This window comes from Oncorhynchus clarkii, chromosome 17 (genome assembly GCF_045791955.1).
Source record: "Oncorhynchus clarkii lewisi isolate Uvic-CL-2024 chromosome 17, UVic_Ocla_1.0, whole genome shotgun sequence".
Lineage (NCBI taxonomy): Eukaryota > Metazoa > Chordata > Actinopteri > Salmoniformes > Salmonidae > Oncorhynchus > Oncorhynchus clarkii.
Window position 1 is genome coordinate 85,429,791 of NC_092163.1, and position 22,554 is coordinate 85,452,344.

At 42.7% G+C, this 22,554-nt stretch overlaps 1 protein-coding gene across 1 annotated transcript in view; it reads right to left on the reverse strand.

Moving 5' to 3' along the window:
- LOC139371483 (synapsin-2-like) overlaps positions 1-22,554 on the reverse strand; it is a 218,542-nt gene that overhangs the window by 54,381 nt on the left and 141,607 nt on the right. Inside the window, 4 exon segments of the mRNA XM_071111936.1 lie at positions 6,554-6,656; positions 12,474-12,548; positions 20,799-20,941; positions 20,994-21,002. Coding sequence (XP_070968037.1) covers positions 6,554-6,656; positions 12,474-12,548; positions 20,799-20,941; positions 20,994-21,002 — 330 coding nt within the window.

The following is a 22,554-nucleotide window of genomic DNA, read 5'->3' on the forward strand; positions in this document are numbered from 1 at the left end:
CCCGCAGCTAGAACGTAACTATGTGTTTTACCTTTTTATTATGTTTTAAACCGAAGGCTCTGTGAATTATGGGACTGCTCTGACATATGTGATAGTTGGCTACTAAATGAGTAGGAAAAAGTGGGTTTGGTGTCAATTGATATCCATTTGGTGTCATAATGACATCTAATTGACTGATGGACACTGACTTGCTAGTTGACTTTTGTACATTTGCAATATGTTTAAACGGAGAGGGACCATCACCAAAATGGCATTCTGAAATCAACACAAAAAATGGCATCACCATAGTCTCCAGACTGTGCCGAGTTCAAGGAGACGCCCCGCTTGACCGTAGCTCGTTCTGAGTGCAGCAAACTTGAAAAAAAGAAGGCCCAAAATGAAGCCTGCACCACAATGTCATTTGATTTTGGGTGGCAGTGAGAGAACCGTTAGGGTGAGAAGCACAATTCCACCACATGAATGTTCCTAAGGTCCTCCCGATCTGAACAAGCCTAACCTTGACCGTGTGGCATTAACCCTTCACAGTAAAACAGGGTTTTTTGATCTCACAGATGACAGTGACATCTCTCCCCATAGGAATACATTGCCTGCACCACAAAATTCAACCTGAAGCCTATATGGGTTATGAATGCCGTATGAACCTGTCTTCGGTACCAGTCCATCAGGCCACTATGAGATCTACCTGTGTCGAATCTAAGCTTCCTGGAGCAACCGGAAGTGGTTAAAATGCCCCTAAAAGTGTTTACCCATACACTGCCTGCAGTTTGATAGACATAGTGCATTCAACCCTGTGTAGATCAGTCAATTCTTAACGTAAAGACTTAAAACTCGGGATTCTGTAAGTGGCTATGTAAATCAAGACATGTGTTTACTTATAGCTTCCTGTGCCAACCGGAAGTGCCTTTAATTGGGTCACACTCTCTGTTTCGAAGGGTTAAAAAAGTCACATCTCTCCAAAACTTCATATGTGTGACTAGGTAACCCTTCTGAACTGTAAATCAGTCATTAATCCCAACAGATGTCAAAGAAAAGCTCCCTCACACACACACAGGAAGGATGGAGTGATAAAGTGCGGTGCTTAAAGACACAGAGAGCAGGAAATGGCATTACCATAATCCCTAGGCCGTACCGAGTTCAGCGAGATATCCCGCTTGACCGTAGCTCGCTCGGTCTAGGCGCAGCGAGCATTAGAATAGTAGGCCCAAAATGAAGCCTGCACCACAATGTCATTTGCTTTTGGGTGACAGTGAGAGAACCGTTAGAGTGAGAAGAAAAATTGCACCACATGAATGTTCCTAAGGTCCTCCCGATCTGAACAAGCCTAACCTTGACCGTGTGGCATTAACCCTTAACAGTAAAACAGTGTTTTTTGATCTCACAGATTACAGTGTCATCTCTCCCCATAGGAATACATTGCCTGCACCCCTAATTTCAACCTGAGGCCTATGTGGGTTATGAATGCCGTATGAACCTGTCTTCGGTACCAGTCCATCAGGCCACTATGAGGTCTACCTGTGTTGATTCTAAGCTTCCTGGACCAACCGGAAGTGGTTAAAATGCCCCTAAAAGTGTTTACCCATACACTGCATGCAGTTTGATAGACATAGTGCATTCAACCCTGTGTAGATCAGTCAATTCTTAACGTAAGGACTTAAAACTCAGGATTCTGTAACAGCATACCCCAATGAGGATATGTGTTGATTTATAACTTCCTGTGCCAACCGGAAGTGCCATAATTGGTGTCTTAGGGGCTGTTTCGAAGGGTTAAAAAAGTCTGATCTTTCCAAAACTTCATATGTGTGATTAGGCAACCCCCATGAACTGTAAATCAGTCATTTTTCCCAAAAAAATTCAAAGGAAAAAAAAATCACACTAAAACACAACTTGGAAGGAGGGACGTATTGGGGTGCGTAGAGACAGACAGTGGCTCCAATAGTTAGCTTTGTTGGAGCTAAAAAAGAACCGTCGGACCTAGAGTTCCGAAACTTTAGAAACCTGTTCTAGACCTCCCGTAGATGTTGCGTGGTGAGTTACGTGGCTCTAGAAGGTTCTCGGACCGAGAAACAACCTCGTACATTTGAAATAACTTCAATTCATTTTTGCATCACGAAAATGACGACATTTAGAAATGTCCCAGAGTCGCAAGACTAGGTGCATTGCAAACGTCTCGGCCCATATAGACAGACCCCAACGTTTCTGTCCAATAGCTCATTCAAGGACCCCGTAGCAAGTCATGGAAAATAGTGGATTTTCAGCACCAATTAGGGTTTTTCTCGGACACCAAATGACCTATCGAGCCGAAACTTGGGATTCGGGGTCGCCTCAGCTAGGCCAACACATAACATAAGAAATGGACCCGCAGCTAGAACGTAACTACGTGTTTTATGGTTTTTTTATGGTTTGAACCGAAGGGGTTGTGAATTTTGGGCCAGCTCTGAAGTATGTAATAGTTGGCTACTAAACGAGTTGGAAAAAGTGGGTTTGGTGTCAGTTTGTATCAGTTTGGTGGTCAGAATGATATCTAATTGACTGATGGACTCTTGTCCACTTGACTCTTGTACATTTGCAATATGATCCTATAGTGAAAAAACATCACCAAAAGCGACATTCTGAAATCAACCCAAACGAGCGATTGAGATGACCCAGAATCACTGCAAAGCCATCCCGAGTTCATCGGGCCAGTCAATTTCACATTCCTGCAGGATTTTTATAGCATGACAAATTCGTGATGGTACCTGCCCTTTAAAACATATTGCAAATGCACAGTGACTTTGAAAAAGTAAGAAACAAAAAAAAATACATCTAAAAAATTTTGAGCATGACAAATTCGTGATGGTACCTGCCCATTGAAACATATTGCAAATGCACAGTGACTTTGAAAAAGTAAGGAAACATAAACAAAAAAAATCCAAAATTTTTATTTTTGGGTGACCAGTTGCACGTGCATTTGCAATATGATTCTATAGTGAAAAAACATATTGCAAATGCACAGTGACTTTGAAAAAGTAAGGAAACATAAACAAAAAAAATCTAAAATTTTTTGGGGGGGATGACCAGTTGCATGTGCATTTGCAATATGATTCTATAGTGAAAAAACATATTGCAAATGCACAGTGACTTTGAAAAAGTAAGGAAACATAAACAAAAAAAATCTAATTTTTTTTTGGGGGGATGACCAGTTGCACGTGCATTTGCAATATGATTCTATAGTGAAAAAACATATTGCAAATGCACAGTGACTTTGAAAAAGTAAGGAAACATAAACAAAAAAAATCTAAAATTTTTTTGGGGGGATGACCAGTTGCATGTGCATTTGCAATATGATTCTATAGTGAAAAAACATATTGCAAATGCACAGTGACTTTGAAAAAGTAAGGAAACATAAAAAAAATCTAAATTTTTTTGGGGGGGATGACCAGTTGCATGTGCATTTGCAATATGATTCTATAGTGAAAAAACATATTGCAAATGCACAGTGACTTTGAAAAAGTAAGGAAAAATAAACAAAAAAAATCTAAAAATTTTTTTGGGGGATGACCAGTTGCACGTGCATTTGCAATATGATTCTATAGTGAAAAAACATATTGCAAATGCACAGTGACTTTGAAAAAGTAAGGAAAAATAAACAAAAAAAATCTAAATTTTTTTTTGGGGGATGACCAGTTGCACGTGCATTTGCAATATGATTCTATAGTGAAAAAACATATTGCAAATGCACAGTGACTTTGAAAAAGTAAGGAAACATAAACAAAAAAAATCCAACATTTTTATTTTTCGGTGACCAGTTGCACGTGCATTTGCAATATGATTCTATAGTGAAAAAACATATTGCAAATGCACAGTGACTTTGAAAAAGTAAGGAAACATAAACAAAAAAAATCTAAAATTTTTTGGGGGGGATGACCAGTTGCATGTGCATTTGCAATATGATTCTATAGTGAAAAAACATATTGCAAATGCACAGTGACTTTGAAAAAGTAAGGAAAAATAAACAAAAAAAATCTAATTTTTTTTTTGGGGGATGACCAGTTGCACGTGCATTTGCAATATGATTCTATAGTGAAAAAACATATTGCAAATGCACAGTGACTTTGAAAAAGTAAGGAAACATAAACAAAAAAAATCTAATTTTTTTTGGGGGGGATGACCAGTTGCATGTGCATTTGCAATATGATTCTATAGTGAAAAAACATATTGCAAATGCACAGTGACTTTGAAAAAGTAAGGAAACATAAAAAAAATCTAAATTTTTTGGGGGGGGATGACCAGTTGCATGTGCATTTGCAATATGATTCTATAGTGAAAAAACATATTGCAAATGCACAGTGACTTTGAAAAAGTAAGGAAAAATAAACAAAAAAAATCTAAAAATTTTTTTGGGGGATGACCAGTTGCACGTGCATTTGCAATATGATTCTATAGTGAAAAAACATATTGCAAATGCACAGTGACTTTGAAAAAGTAAGGAAACATAAACAAAAAAAATCTAAATTTTTTTTGGGGGGATGACCAGTTGCATGTGCATTTGCAATATGATTCTATAGTGAAAAAACATATTGCAAATGCACAGTGACTTTGAAAAAGTAAGGAAACATAAACAAAAAAAATCCAAAATTTTTATTTTTGGGTGACCAGTTGCACGTGCATTTGCAATATGATTCTATAGTGAAAAAACATATTGCAAATGCACAGTGACTTTGAAAAAGTAAGGAAAAATAAACAAAAAAAATCTAATTTTTTTGGGGGGGGATGACCAGTTGCACGTGCATTTGCAATATGATTCTATAGTGAAAAAACATATTGCAAATGCACAGTGACTTTGAAAAAGTAAGGAAACATAAACAAAAAAAATCTAAATTTTTTTGGGGGGGATGACCAGTTGCATGTGCATTTGCAATATGATTCTATAGTGAAAAACATATTGCAAATGCACAGTGACTTTGAAAAAGTAAGGAAACATAAAAAAAATCTAATTTTTTGGGGGGAGGATGACCAGTTGCATGTGCATTTGCAATATGATTCTATAGTGAAAAAACATATTGCAAATGCACAGTGACTTTGAAAAAGTAAGGAAAAATAAACAAAAAAAATCTAAAATTTTTTTGGGGGGATGACCAGTTGCACGTGCATTTGCAATATGATTCTATAGTGAAAAAACATATTGCAAATGCACAGTGACTTTGAAAAAGTAAGGAAACATAAACAAAAAAATCTAAACATTTTTTTTTTGGGTGAGCAGTTGCACGTGCATTTGCAATATGATTCTATAGTGAAAAAACATCACCAAAAGCGACATTCTGAAATCAACACAAACGAGCGATTGAGATGACCCAGAATCACTGCAAAGCCATCCCGAGTTCATCGGGCCAGTCAATTTCACATTCCTGCAGGATTTTTATAGCATGACAAATTCGTGATGGTACCTGCCCATTAAAACATATTGCAAATGCACAGTGACTTTGAAAAAGTAAGGAAACATAGAATCAAATTATTTTTTTTTGGGTTACCAGTTGCACATTTCAGATCACCAGTTGCACATTTCAGATCACCAGTTGCACATTTCAGATCACCAGTTGCACGGAGGAAAATCGTTACTTTTGACTTTGACTTTTGACTTCCTATGAAATCATATTCCAAATGGAGAAAACATATGCCTTATGCACTAGTAAAAAAAAAAAAAAAAAAAAAGATAATAAAGTATGACTAAAGTATGTTGATAAAGTTCTTATACATGTGTAATTGACATAAAAATTGAAAGAATTTTGAAAAACGGTCCAGAAAGCACTTTTTTAAGGATGTGTGAAGTTTTTTACCAAATTTTGACATTTTTGACTTTTGACTTTTGACTTCCTATGAAATCATATTGCAAATGGACAAAACATATGCCTTATGCGCATGTAATTAAAAAAAAAAAAAATTGATATCAAAATTGGACAAAAGTATATTCATACAGTTCTTACACATGTGTAATTGACAAAAAAAGCGAAAGAAATTCGAAAAAAGGCCCAGAAAGCACTTTTTTAAGGGGTAAAAAGTTTTTGAAAAAAATATCATTTTTTCAAAATTTTTCTTTTGGATGTTGACTTGGGTTGCATTTCCAATATGAAAAACCCAGGTGGAGCGCACTCGCCCCCTGTTGGATTTTTGAGGTGTTACAATTGGCAATTGCCATATGGCATTTGCCATATACTTTGCACGAATCAACGCCGCTTTGGGTGGTATTGGACATCGTGTACATGGTTTGTCCAATGCCAATATTTTGACATTCATTTTTGTACAATTCAGGGGGGTATTCCCTTACTACCTCTAGTAGCCCCACTATCAGCACTAACATCCCTACTACCGGACCCACTATCAGCCCTACTACCTATCAGCCTGATACCAAACCTACTTAGACGGAAAAACACTTTACACAATTACATACTGTATAAGCTAAAATGAACTACATAACTCTTAATTGCTCTACTGAACACCACCACAGACAAATAGAATGTGTAACATATCAGGTAATTGATGGGATCTTAATGACAATATTATAGAGATCAGAGCATACCTCAGTGATGTAGTCCTTCCCATCCTTTCCACAGATGGCTTTGACTGCACAGATCTCTAGACCTCCAAAGATCTCTGAGCAGATGTCCACCCACTGCTTGTACCTGTCAGGAGAGACAGGGTTAGCCCACAGAGCTAAAGTCAACCACAGCATGTTCCCGAGAGAGACAGGGTTAGCCCACAGAATTAAAGACAACCACAGCTTGTTCCTGAGAGAGACAGGGTTAGCCCACAGAGCTAAAGACAACCACAGCGTATTCCTGAGAGAGACAGGGTTAGCCCACAGAGCTAAAGTCAACCACAACTTGTTCCCGAGAGAGACAGGGCTAGCCCACAGAGTTAAAGACAACCACAGCTGGTTCCTGACAGGAGAGAGACAGGGTTAGCCCACAGAGCTAAAGACAACCACAGCTTGTTCCCGAGAGAGACATAGTTAGCCCACAGAGTTAAATACAACCACAGATTGTTCCTGAGAGAGACAGGGTTAGCCCACAGAGCTAAAGACAACCACAGCTTGTTCCCGAGAGAGACAGGGTTAGCCCACAGAGCTAAAGACAACCACAGCTTGTTCCTGACAGGAGAGAGACAGGGTTAGCCCACTGATTCAAAGACAACCACAGCTTGTTCCTGACAGAAGAGAGACATCACAATGTCAGTGTAACCAACCAGGTATCAAAATCTGGGTCGTTCACATTAATCAAGACGGTGTAAATCCATTGAGCTAAATCCTGGCCATTATCATGGGGAGCTAACACGAGTCTTCAGGTCTCAGGCAAGGTTACATATCACAAGCACATAGTTCACTGAACCACCTCAGTTACAGCATGTGGACTACAGGCCCTCCAGTGAGCCTACAACTCTAAGATGAGCTACAGTGACTGATGAGACCCATTAGACTCAACCACACTGAGACAACTCCACACCGACTGTACTGTATCTGCAGGCTACATAGTCTCACAAAGTATTTCCTCGAATAACAAGAACCCATATCATTATTCAAGTCTGCTGGCTTCAGACAAAGAGGAGGTTGGCTTCTTGGGGAGGAGGCAGGCAGAGTAGAGCAGCTTGGCCAACATCTGCTTGCGTGATCTACTCAGAACCACCCTGGACAGAACACGCTCCACAACATCCAGGATTTGAGGGAAGTGCAAATCTCTCTGTATTGGGAATCTTTAAAAGGAGTAGAGTGGTGTTGCTAGCATTGTCTATAATTGACTTGTTCAGTGAAGAGTAGAGTTGATAAAACCGTAATCCCTACCATTAACTCTAGCCTCTCCCTATAACCCCAACCCCTCCCTATAACCCTAATCCCTCCCAATAACCATAGCCCCTCACTATAACCCTAACCCCTACCTATAACCCTAACCCCTACATAAAACCCTAATCCCTCCCTATAACCATAACCCCTCCCTATAACCATAACCCCTCACTATAACCCTAAACCCTACCTATAACCCTAATCCCTACCATTAACCCTAACCCGTCCCTATAACCATAACCCCTCCTTATAACCGTAACCCCTCCCTATAACCCTGACCCCTCCCTATAACCCTAATCCCTACCATGAACCCTAACCTCTCCCTATAACCCTAACCCTCCCTATAACCCTAACACTACCTATAACCCTAACCCTAACCCCTGCCTATAACCCTAACCCCCTATAACCCTAACCCCTCCCTATAACCCTAACCCCCCCTATAACCCTAACACTACCTATAACCCTAACCCCTACATATAACCCTAACCCCTACCATTAACTATAGCCTCTCCCTATAACCCCAACACTACCTATAACCCTAACACTACCTATAACCCTAACCCCTACCTATAACCCTAACCCCCCCTATAACCCTAACCCCTACCTATAACCCTAACACTACCTATAACCCTAACCCCTACCTATAACCCTACCCCCCCCCCCCCCTATAACCTTAACCCCTCCCTATAACCCAAACCCCTCCGTGTAACCCTAACCCCTCCCTATAACCATAACCCCTCCCTACAACCCTGACCCCTACATATAACCCTAACCCCTACATATAACCCTAATCCCTACCATGAACCTTAACCCCTCCCTATAACCCTAACCCTAACCCTCCCTATAACCCTGACACTACCTATAACCCTAACCCCTACCATTAACTCTAGCCTCTCCCTATAACCCGAACCCCTCCCTATAACCCTAATCCCTCCCAATAACCATAACCCCTCACTATAACCCTGACCCCTACATATAACCCTAACCCCTACCTATAACCCTAATCCCTCCCTATAACCATAACCCCTCCCTATAACCATAACCCCTCACTATAACCCTAACCCCTACCTATAACCCTAATCCCTACCATTAACCCTAACCCGTCCCTATAACCATAATCCCTCCTTATAACCGTAACCCCTCCCTATAACCCTGACCCCTCCCTATAACCCTAATCCCTACCATGAACCCTAACCTCTCCCTATAACCCTAACCCTCCCTATAACCCTAACACTACCTATAACCCTAACCCTAACCCCTACCTATAACCCTAACCCCCTAATAACCCTAACCCCTCCCTAACCCTAACCCTACCCCTACATATAACCCCCCCCTATAACCCTAACACTACCTATAACCCTAACCCCTACATATAACCCTAACCCCTACCATTAACTATAGCCTCTCCCTATAACCCCAACACTACCTATAACCCTAACACTACCTATAACCCTAACCCCTACCCATAACCCTAACCCCCCCTATAACCCTAACCCCTACCTATAACCCTAACACTACCTATAACCCTAACCCCTACCTATAACCCTACCCCCCCCCCTATAACCTAACCCTAACCCCCCTCCCTATAACCCAAACCCCTCCGTGTAACCCTAACCCCTCCCTATAACCCTAACCCTCCCTATAACCCTAACACTACCTATAACCCTAACCCTAACCCCTACCTATAACCCTAACCCCCTATAACCCTAACCCCTCCCTATAACCCTACCCCCCCCTATAACCCTAACACTACCTATAACCCTAACCCCTACATATAACCCTAACCCCTACCATTAACTATAGCCTCTCCCTATAACCCCAACACTACCTATAACCCTAACACTACCTATAACCCTAACCCCTACCCATAACCCTAACCCCCCCTATAACCCTAACCCCTACCTATAACCCTAACACTACCTATAACCCTAACCCCTACCTATAACCCTACCCCCCCCCCCTATAACCTTAACCCCTCCCTATAACCCAAACCCCTCCGTGTAACCCTAACCCCTCCCTATAACCATAACCCCTCCCTACAACCCTGACCCCTACATATAACCCTAACCCCTACATATAACCCTAATCCCTACCATGAACCTTAACCCCTCCCTATAACCCTAACCCTAACCCTCCCTATAACCCTGACACTACCTATAACCCTAACCCCTACCATTAACTCTAGCCTCTCCCTATAACCCGAACCCCTCCCTATAACCCTAATCCCTCCCAATAACCATAACCCCTCACTATAACCCTGACCCCTACATATAACCCTAACCCCTACCTATAACCCTAACCCCTACATATAACCCTAATCCCTTCCTATAACCATAACCCCTCCCTATAACCATAACCCCTCACTATAACCCTAACCCCTACATAGAACCATAACCCCTATCTATAACCATAATCCCTACCATTAACCCTAACCCCTCCCTATAACCATAACCCCCCCTATAACCCTAACCCCTACCTATAACCCTAACACTACCTATAACCCTAACCCCTACCTATAACCCTAACCCCCCTTATAACCTTAACCCCTCCCTATAACCCAAACCCCTCCGTGTAACCCTAATCCCTCCCTATAACCATAAACCCTCACTATAACCATAACCCCTCACTATAACCCTGACCCCTACATAGAACCATAACCCCTACCTACAACCCTAAACCTAACCCCTACCATGAATCCTAACCCCTACCAAAACCATAACCCCTACCTATAACCCTAACCCCTACCTATAACCCTAACACTACCTATAACCCTAACCCCTCCCTATAACCCAAACCCCTCCGTGTAATCCTAACCCCTCCCTATAACCATAACCCCTCCCCATAACCCAAACCCCTCCGTGTAACCCTAATCCCTCCCTATAACCATAACCCCTCACTATAACCCTGACCCCTACATATAACCATAACCCCTACCTATAACCCTAATCCCTACCATTAACCCTAACCCCTCCCTATAACCCAAACCCCTCCGTGTAACCCTAACCCCTCCCTATAACCATAACCCCTCCCTATAACTGTAACCCCTTCGTGTAACCCTAATCCCTCCCTATAACCCAAATCCCTCCGTGTAATCCTAACCCCTCCCTATAACCATAACCCCTACCTATAACCCTAACACTACCTATAACCATAACCCCTACCTATAACCCTAATCCCTACCATTAACCCTAACCCCTCCCTATAACCCAAACCCCTCCGTGTAACCCTAACCCCTCCCTATAACCATAACCCCTCCCTATAACTGTAACCCCTCCGTGTAACCCTAATCCCTCCCTATGACCATAACCCCTCCCTATAACTGTAACCCCTACCTATAACCATAACCCCTACATAGAACCATAACCCCTATCTTTAACCCTAATCCCTACCATTAACCCTAACCTCTCCCTATAACCATAACCCTTCCCTATAACCCTGACCCCTCCCTATAACCCTAACACTACATATAACCCTAACCCTAACCCCTACCTTTAACCATAGCCATAACCCCTACCTATAACCATAACCCCTACCTACAACCCTAAACCTAACCCCTACCATGAATCCTAACCCCTACCAAAACCATAACCCCTACCTATAATCCTAACCCCTACCTATAACCATAAACCCTACCTATAACCATAACCCCTACCTATAACCCTAACCCCTCCCTATAACCCCCTCACTACCTATAATCCTAACCCCTACCTACAACCCTAACCCTAACCCCTACCTGTAACCCTAACCCTACCAAAACCATAACACCTACATATAACCCTAACCCCTACCTATAACCATAACCCCTCCCTATAACCCTAACCCCTACCTATAACTCTAACCCCTCCCTATAACCCTAATCCCTCCCTATAACTCTAACCCCTCCCTATAACACTAACCCCTCCCCATAACCATAACCCCTCCCTATAACCCTAACCCCTTCCTATAACCCTAACCCCTCCCTATAACTCTAGCCCCTCCCTATAACCAACTGTAACCCAGACCAATAACCCTAACCCCTACCTATAACTCTATCCCCTACCTATAACCCTAACCCCATGCTGTAACCCTAACCCCTACCTATAACCCTTAACCCTACATACCTATATACCTAACCCCTACATATAACCCTAACCCCTCCCTATAACCCTAACTCATCAATATAAACCTAAACCTAAACCTAACCCTTACCTATAACCCTAACCGCTATCATTAACCTACCTATTACCCCTACATATAACCCTAACCCTTACCTATAACCCTAACCCTAACCCCTACCTATAACCCTTAACCCTACATACATATAAACCAAACCCCTACCTATAACCCCTACATATAACCCTAACCTATTACCCTAACCTCTCCCTATAACCCTAAAACATACCTATAAACCTAAACCTAACCCTTACCTATAACCCCAGCCCCTACCATTAAGCCTAACCCCTGCATATAATACTAACTCCTCTCTATAACCCTAACTCATGAATATAAACCTAAACCTAACCCTTACCTATAACCCTAACCCTAACCACTACCATTAACCCTCTACAATGTAGAAAATAGTACAAATAATGAGAAGGTGAATGAGTAGTTGTTAAACCTAACCCCTACCTATAACCCTAACCCCTACCTTGCTTGTAATATTAGTCAGACCGATGCGACTCACTTGTCTGTCATGGCCACCTGTTCCAGCATGGCTGATCCTGTGTTGCTCTTCCAGTTCCCAGAGATGGATGTCCGCCTGGGGGAGAAAAATTAACAGACATGGTGAACACACACACACACCTACACCTATTCAGGACCTTGATACCAGTCCATGTGGGGTCATGTGGGGTCAAACAACATCAGGAGGGCTAGCTCGGAACTTCTGATTTTAAAGAACTGATTCTAGCGCTGAAAGATTCCAAAAAGCGGCTAATAATTTCAGGTCCAGTACCATCGTTGGTCCGCGGGTGTGAAAGATCTGTTGGAAACAATTTAATAGATAACTTTGACACCTTCTGGAAACAGAAGATACTTTACAGGAATGACGGAGTCAATCCAAATCATCTTGGCTCCTGGACTCCTGTCCACGCACTCCTGTCCTCCTGGACTCCTGTCCACGCATTTCAAGGCTGCGTTGAGACAATTACTTACCAATGACCCAAAACCAACTCAGTTAATCCCTACCATTGTGTTGCTGCATCAAATGTACATTATCCTTGGGGCATTGGCAGACACAATGTAAGTAACTTAATGTATGTCCCTTTAACTGCCTCGAATACCTCTGTTGAGCCTACAGCTATTGTATGCAGTAATCATGTGCCTATGAACCAGAGTTATACTGTTAGCACTAAGGCGGTGTGCCCTGGTAGGAAGTCCAATGTGTGCATTTCACCCTGCACTATCATCTCCAATATAAATAACATGAGCAAGTCTACTTCTGATAAGCTCCCCAGTAAAGCATTAAAAACAATCAAGCATCCCAGAAAAGTGCTACAAATAGCCCTTATTAAAATATGTATTTTAAAACCTGTTATGGCAAGGCGATCCCCGAGGGGAACTCCACCCCCCCATTCAGCTGAAAAGGTGCCGCAGGGAATTCAAATATATTCTTTATGAAACATTTAACTTTCACACATTAAGTCCAATACAGCAAATGAAAGATAAACATCTCGTTCATCTACCCATCATGTCCGATTTTTAAAATGTTTTACAGCGAAAACACAACCTATATTTATGTAAGCCACCACCAAATCAAAGGAAAAATGCAGCTACTTTTTCCAGCCAAAGATAGAGTCACAAAAGCAGGATTAGAGATAAAATGAATCACTAACATTTTGAAAATCTTCATTAGATGACACTCATATGACATGTTACACAATACATTTATGTTTTGTTCGATAATATGCATATTTATATCCACAAATATCGGTTTACATTGATGCCATGTTCAGAAATGCCTCCAAAATATCCAGAGGAATTATAGAAAGCTACGCCAGAACAGAAATACTCATCATAAACGTTGACTAAAGATACATGTTCTACATATAATTAAAGATATACTGGTTCTTACGCAACCGCTTGTGTCAGATTTTTTAAAAACGTTACGAAAAAAGCCTACCATGCAATAATCTGAGACAGCGCTCAGACGTAAAAGTATTTCTCCGCCATGTTGGAGTCAACAGAAATACGAAATTACATCATAAATATTCCCTTACCTTTGATGATCTTTCATCAGAATGCAGTGCAAGGAGTCCTAGTTCCACAATAAATCATTGTTTTGCTCCATAATGTCCAATACTGTCCAATTAGCTGCATTTGCTAGCACTTTCAGCTCACGTGCCCAAAAGCTGAGGCTGGTCCAGGACAACTCGCACGAAAACTTCAAAAATATATATTCCAGGTCGAATAAACTGGTCAAACTAAGTAGAGAATCAATCTTCAGGATGTTATTTTCATATATATCCAATAACGTTCCAACCGGATCATACGTTTTCATCTGCAGCCAAATGGAACGAATGTGGCACCCACAGAGAAATGCGCCACAGGGAAATTGCATTCTGCCAAGACTGTGACTATTTCCCCTCCCATTCGGTCAAAGTTCACACCAGAAGCTCCATTCCACATTCTACTGAATGAAGACATCTAGTGGAAGGCGTAGGAGGTGCTACCAGATCCATATCTTGTTTGGAAAGGAAGGGGCGATGACGTCAAATTTGACCCACATTCAGAATTTCACTTCTTGTTTGGAAGATTGCCTGCCCTATGAGTTCTGTTATACTCACAGACATAATTCAAACAGTTTTAGAAACGTCAGAGTGTTTTCTATCCAATAGCAATAATAATATGCATATATTAGCAATCTAGGACAGAGTAGGATGCAGTTCACTATGGGCACGCAATTCATCCAAAGTGAAAATACTGCCCCCTATCCTCAACAAGTTTTAAGAAACAGGTTTATGAAGTCAATAACTTGCTTGTAACAGATGACATTCATATTCTGACTATCTCTGAAACTCACTTAGATAACACCTTTGATGATACAGTGGTAGAAATACATGGTTATAACATCTACCGAAAAGACAGAAATGCCAATGGGGGTCTATTGCGGTCTATATTCATAACCAGATTCTGTCACACCCTAAACTGTTTCACCTGTCTTTGTGATTGTCTCCACCCCCTCCAGGTGACGCCCATCTTCCCCATTATCCCCTGTGTATTTATACTCGTGTGCTCTGTTTGTCTGTTGCCAGTTCATCTTGTTTGTCAAGTCAACCAGCATTTTTTTTTGTCTCAGCTCCTGCTTTTCCCCAGTCTCTCTCTTTTTCTCAACCTCCTGGTTTCGACCCTTGCCTGTCCTGTCTCTGAGCCCTCCTGCCTGCCCACTCTGTCTGCCCCTGACCCTGAGCCTTCCTGCTGTCCTGTACCTTTGCCCCACCGCTGGATTACCAACCTCTGCCTGACCTGACCCTGAGCCTGCCTGCTGTCCTGTACCTTTGTCCCTGTTGCTGTAATAAACATTGTTACTTCGACATAATCTGGGTCTTACCTTCAAACCGACCATGACTGACCCAGCAGACCCGGGTCAGCTGCGCGAAGCCATCTCCTCCCGAGGAACTTCTTCGTGGCCTTATGGTGTGGTCCAAATGTTGGCTGAACGCCATGACCAGCCCCTCAGTAACCCAGCTGCTAGCAGCGTCATCTCATCGGTCACTCCTCCTTCTCGGGAGCCCCTCTTACCCCCCCCCCCGGGAACGCTTCAATGGAGAGCCGAGCACCTGTCCGACATTTCTAGCTCAGTGTGCCATAATTTTTGAGTTTCAGCCCTCCTCCTTCACCTCAGATCACTCCAAGATAGCCTAGCTCATCACGCTGATGTCCGGGAGGGCTCTCACCTGGGCTACTGCTGTATAGGAAAAACAGCCGGCCATATGCATTAGTCTGGAGGGTTTGTGGGAGAGGTGAAGACATTTGTTTAGCCCCGTTTTCCGGAAGAAAAGTTGCCTGGAAGCTAATCCAGCTTCGGCAGGACTCCTGTAGTGTGGCTGGAATTCCGCACGTTGGCAGCGGAGAGTGCATGGAACCAGGAAGCACTGTTCGGTATGTTCCTGCACAGCGTCTCGGAGGAGATTAAGGACGAGCTTGCGCTCGGGAGTTACCCACAGACCTCGATTCCCTCATGGTTTTGACCATCTGAATCGATGGGCGACTACGGGAATGACGGAGGGAGAGGAAATTTGACTTCGCTCGCAAGCCCAGGGATTCAACCTTGCCTCTGAGTCATCCCGGAGGTTCCCGATGATCCCGTTGCCGAGAGAACCAGAGGCTTCCCGACCTTCCCCGAGAGTTGCCGAAGACAGCTGAGTCACCGCTTCCCGAGCCCATGCAACTAGATAGAGCTGGGCTGAAACCAGCGGAATGGCAATACAGGATTAACACAACACTCTTGTCCTTTAAAAAGATCAGGCTCTCTGGTAGGAGTGAGTACTCTGGTGGGCCACAGAGAGAACTTTCCTGCTTCCCTTGCTCACACCCCTGTTCATGCCATTCTGCTGTGGGGAAACCAGCCTAAATCTCTCCGGGGCCGGGGGCCGATGACTCTGGGGTCAATGAGAGTTCTTTTGGACACTACCCTGGCTCCTGAGCAGAACATCCTCACTCAGCCCCTCTCCACTCCCATGGATGTTAGAGCGTTGGACGGGCTCTCTATAGGCCGTGTCACTCCTTTTACCACTCCCATCAACCTACGGGTGTCAGGGAATCACAGCGAGACTATTCAATTCCTGCTCATCAAGTCTCCTCAGATTCCCAAGGATTGGGATTCTCTTGGCTCCAGCGACACAATCCCCTCCTTAACTGGTCTACGGGATGTCTTTCTGGGGGCTTTCTGGGGGCTTGGAAGGTGCCCCAGACCGCTCCGCAATTCCCGCGGAGTACCAGGACCTTCGGGAGGTGTTCAACAAGACCTGGGCCACTTCGCTTCCGCCGCACCGACCATATGACTGCAGGATTAACCTCTCCCTAGTACTCACTGTTGGGACAAGAGACCGAGGTAATCGACACCTACATTGGGGACTCCCTAGCTGCAGGATTTATACATCCCTCGTCCTCTCCAGTGCAGGATTCTTCTTTGTGGAGAAGAAGGACAAGACCCTACACACGTGCATCGACTACTGGGACTCAATGACATAACGGTGAATAACTGCTATCCGCTACCACTCATCTCCTTGGCCTTCGAGCCACTCCAGGGGGAGCGCCTGTCATCAACATTGATGACATTCTCGTCTTCTCCCGCCCCCAAGAACATGTGCTCCACGTCCAACAGGTTCTTCAACGCCTCCTGGAAAACTAGCTGTTTGTTAAGCCAGAGAAGAGCAAGTTCCATCGCTCCACCATCCCTTTTCTGGGGTACATCATCTCCGCTGGAAGTGTCCAGATGGATCCCGGGAAGGTGAGAGTGGTGGGGGTTTGGCTCCAGCCTTCATAAAGGGTGCAGCTGCAATGTTTCCTGGGGTTCGCCAACTTATATCTCCTCTTCATCCGGGGTTACTGCACCCTTGCTTCCCCCCTGTCAGCACTCACCTCTCCCAAGGTTGCATTCACGTGGTCCCATGCTGTTGACTGGGCGTCCCAGGACCTCAAACATCGCTTCACAACTGCTCCCATCCTGGTTCATCCTGACCCTTCCTATCAGTTTGTGGTGGAGGCCTATGCATCTAATGTAGGTGTGGGGGAAGTCCTGTCCCAGAGTTCTGCCCTGGACCTGAAGCTACATCCCTGCGCCTTCTTCTCCCATCGTCTCAAAGCCATGGAGAAAAACTATGATGTGGGAAATTGTGAGCTTCTCGCAGTGAAGATGGCGTTGGAGGAACGGAGGCACTGGCTGGAAGGTGCGGAACACCTGTTCATCGTATTGACTGACCACAAAAATCTGGAGTTTTTCCGCACTGCCAAACGCCTCAACTCCAGGCACCCCCCTTTTGACCTCCTCCTTTTCCGCAGCAACCAGTGATCCGGGTCAACAGCATCAATGTAACAGTATAGCTTCCGCCCCTCTCCTCGACCCTACCTGGGCTTGAACCAGGGACCCTCTGCACACATAGACAACTGACACCCACAAAGCATTGTTACCCAGCGGGCCACAAAAGCCACGGCACTTGCAGAGCAAGGGGAACCAAGGTCTCAGAGCAAGTGACGTCACCGATTGAAACCCTATCACCGCTAACTAGCTAGCCATTTCACATCGGTTACACAAGTATAGTAGCTGATCGTGGACTACAGGAAAAGGAGGGCTGAACATGCCCCCATTCACATCGACGGGGCTGTATTGGAGCAGGTCGAGAATTTGAAGTTCCTTGGTGTCCACACCACCAACAAACTGTCATGGTCAAAACACACCAAGATAGTCGTGAAGAGGGCACAACAACACCTTTCCCCATCAGGAGACTGAAAAGATTTGGCATGGGTCCCCAGACCCTCAAAAATTTCTATAGCTGCACCATCGAGAGCATCCTACCCGGTTGCATCATCGCCTGGTATGGCAACTACCCGGCATCTGACCGTAAGGTGCTACAGAGGGTAGTACGTACGGCCCAGTAAAACCAACAACGGAGAGACAGCCTATAGGGAGGTGGTCAGAGACCTGGCCGTGTGGTGCCAGGACAACAGCCTCTCCCTCAACGTGATCAAGACAAAGGAGATGATTGTGGACTACAGGAAAAGGAGGACCGAGTATGCCCCCATTCTCATCGACGGGGCTGCAGTGAAGCAGGTTGAGACCTTCACGTTCCTTGGTGTCCACATCACCAGCAAACTATCATGGTCCAAACACACTAAGACAGTTGTGAAGAGGGCACGACAAAGCTGATTCCCCTCAGGAGTCTAAAAAGATTTGGCATGGGTCCTCAGATCCTCAAAAGGTTCTACAATTGCACCGTCGAGAGCATTCTGACTAGTTGCATCCCTGCCTGGTATGGCTCGGCCTCTGACCGCAAGGCCAAGCTTCCTGCCATCTAGGACCTACATAACAGGCGATGTCAGAGGAAGGCCCTAAAATGGTCAAAGACTCCAGCCACCCTAGTCATAGACTGTTCTCTTTGCTACAGCATGGCAAGCGGTCCCGGAGCGCCAAATCTAAGACAAAAAGGCTTCTTAACAGCTTCTACCCCCAGGCAATAAGACTCCTGAACAGCTAATCAAAAGGATACCCAGACCCCTCTTTTACACTGCTGCTACTCTCTGTTTATTATCTATGCATAGTCACTTTAACTGTACCCACATGTACATATTACCTCAATTACCTCGACTAATCGGTGCCCACGCACATTGACTCTGTATCGCTACCCCCTGTATTTAGCCTCGTTATTGTTATTTTACTGCAACTGTTAAATGATTTGTTACTATTTTCTATTTTTTACTTTACTTCTTAAAGCATTGTTGGTTATGCATTTCACTGTAAGGTTTACACCTGTTGTATTCGGCGCATGTGACAAATACAATTTGATTTGATTTGTTCACTGGGGCCAAGCTACTTGGAAGGGGGAGAGTCTTGGTGGTTCCAAACTTCTTCCATTTAAAAATGGAGGTTCTTGGGGACCTTCAATGCTGCAAAAAAATGGTACAATTCCCAAGATCTGTGCCTTGACACAATCCTGTCTCAGAGCTCTACGGACAATTCCTTCAACCTCATGGCTTGGTTTTTGTGCTGACATGCACTGTCAACTGTGGGACCGTATATAGACAGGTGTGTGCCTTTCCAAATCATGTCCAATCAATAGAATTTACCACAGGTGGACTCCAATCAATTTGTAGAAACATTTTGTGTTACAGCCTGAATTTAAAATGGATTAAATTGAGATACACAATACCCCATAATGTCGCTTTATTCCTCGTTATATGTGCATATCTACCTCAATTACCTCGTACCTCTGCACATCACTCGGTACTGGTACCCCATGTATTAGCCAAGCAGTGGTGGAAAAAGTACCCAATTGTCATACTTGAGTAAAAGTAAAGATACCTTAATATAAAATTACTCAAGTAAAAGTGAAAGTCGCCCAGTACAATCCTACTTGAGTAAAAATCTAAAAGTATTTGGTTTTAAATATACTTAAGTATCAAAAGTAAATGTAATTGCTAAAATATACTTACGTTTCAAAAGTAGAAGTAAATGTAATTTCAATTTCCTTATACATTATTAAGCAAACCATAGAGCGCCATTTTCTTGTTTTTTAAATTGACCGATTGCCAGGGGCACGTTCCAACACTCAGACATAATTTACAAATGAAGCAGGTGTTTAGTGAGCTGCCAGATCAGAGGCAAGGGATTACCAGGGATATTATCTTGATAAGTGTGTGAATTTGACAATTTTCCTGTCCTGCTAGACATTCCAAATATAATGAGTACTTTTGGGTGTCAGGGAAAATGTATGGAGCAAAATGTACATCATTTTTACAGTACAGATACACCAAAAAGTACTTAAGTAGTTCTTAAGTACAAGTATTTTCCCTTAAGTACTTTATACCACTGCAGCCAAGTTATCGTTGCTCATTGTGAGTCTATAATTACTTTTAAAATACTTATATCATGTTTTACTTTTCTATTATTTCTCTTAATTTTCTCTCCGCATTGTTGGGAAAGGCCCGTAAGTAAGCATTTCACTGTTACACCTGTTGTTTACTCTCTCTCCGCATTGTTGGGAAGGGCCCCTCAGGAAGCATTTCACTGTTACACCTGTTGTTTACTCTCTCTCCGCATTGTTGGGAAGGGCCCCTCAGGAAGCATTTCACTGTTACACCTGTTGTTTACTCTCTCTCTGCATTGTTGGGAAGGGCCTTTGAGTAAGCATTTCACTGTTAGCCTACACTAGAGGTCAACCGATGAATCAGCATTGAAAAATCGGCTTTGAAAAATCATAATCGGTCGACCTCTAGTCTACATCTGTTGTTTACGACGCATTTGACAAATAAAATGCCATACACACACCTACATACAAGGAAAGGTACTTACATGTAAGCCTTATAATCGCTGCCAATCCGCTGGACCCTGATGTTGTACTTGGCATCTATGAAGGGTTCTGTGGTGGTGTAAGTCTGAGTGATGGCTACCACACTGGCTATGTCCTGGAAGTCACTCAGATTATCCACCTTTACCTGGATACACAGACAGCATAACACAACACATTACATCTAACCCTCAAACAACTAACCCTAACTATAACACACACTCAGGTTATCCACCTTTACCTGGATACACAGACAGCATAACACAACATCATCATTACAGGCTGCAGATATAGCTGAATACACAGTAGATTACAGACATAACTGAATACACGGCAGATTACAGATATAGCTGAATACACGGCAGATTATAGATATAACTGAATACACAGTAGATTACAGATATAGCTGAATACACAGTAGATTACAGATATAACTGAATACACAGTAGATTACAGATATAGCTGAATACACAGTAGATTACAGATATAACTGAATACACAGTAGATTACAGATATAACTGAATACACAGTAGATTACAGATATAGCTGAATACACGGCAGAATACAGATATAGCTGAATACACAGTAGATTACAGATATAGCTGAATACACAGTAGATTACAGATATAGCTGAATACACGGTAGATTACAGATATAACTGAATACACAGTAGATTACAGACATAACTGAATACACGGCAGATTACAGATATAGCTGAATACACGGCAGATTACAGATATAACTGAATACACAGTCGATTACAGATATAGCTGAATACACAGTAGATTACAGATATAACTGAATACACAGTAGATTACAGATATAGCTGAATACACAGTAGATTACAGATATAACTGAATACACAGTAGATTACAGATATAACTGAATACACAGTAGATTACAGATATAGCTGAATACACGGCAGAATACAGATATAGCTGAATACACAGTAGATTACAGATATAGCTGAATACACAGCAGATTACAGATATAACTGAATACACAGTAAATTACAGATATAACTGAATACACAGTAGATTACAGACATAACTGAATACACGGCAGATTACAGATATAGCTGAATACACAGTAGATTACAGATATAGCTGAATACATAGTAGATTACAGATATAACTGAATACACAGTAGATTACAGATATAGCTGAATACACGGCAGACTACAGATATAACTGAATACACAGTAGATTACAGATATATCTGAATACACAGTAGATTACAGATATAACTGAATAGACAGTAGATTACAGATATAACTGAATACACAGCAGATTACAGATATAACTGAATACACGGTAGATTACAGATATAACTGAATACACAGCAGATTACAGATATAACTGAATACACAGTAGATTACAGATATAACTGAATACACAGTAGATTACAGATATAACTGAATACACAGTAGATTACAGATATAGCTGAATACACGGTAGATTACAGATATAACTGAATACACAGTAGATTACAGATATAGCTGAATACACGGCAGAATACAGATATAGCTGAATACACAGTAGATTACAGATTTAGCTGAATACACAGTAGATTACAGATATAGCTGAATACACGGTAGATTACAGATATAACTGAATACACAGTAGATTACAGACATAACTCAATACACAGTAGATTACAGATATAGCTGAATACACAGTAGATTACAGATATAACTGAATACACAGTAGATTACAGATATAACTGAATACACGGTAGATTACAGATATAACTGAATACACA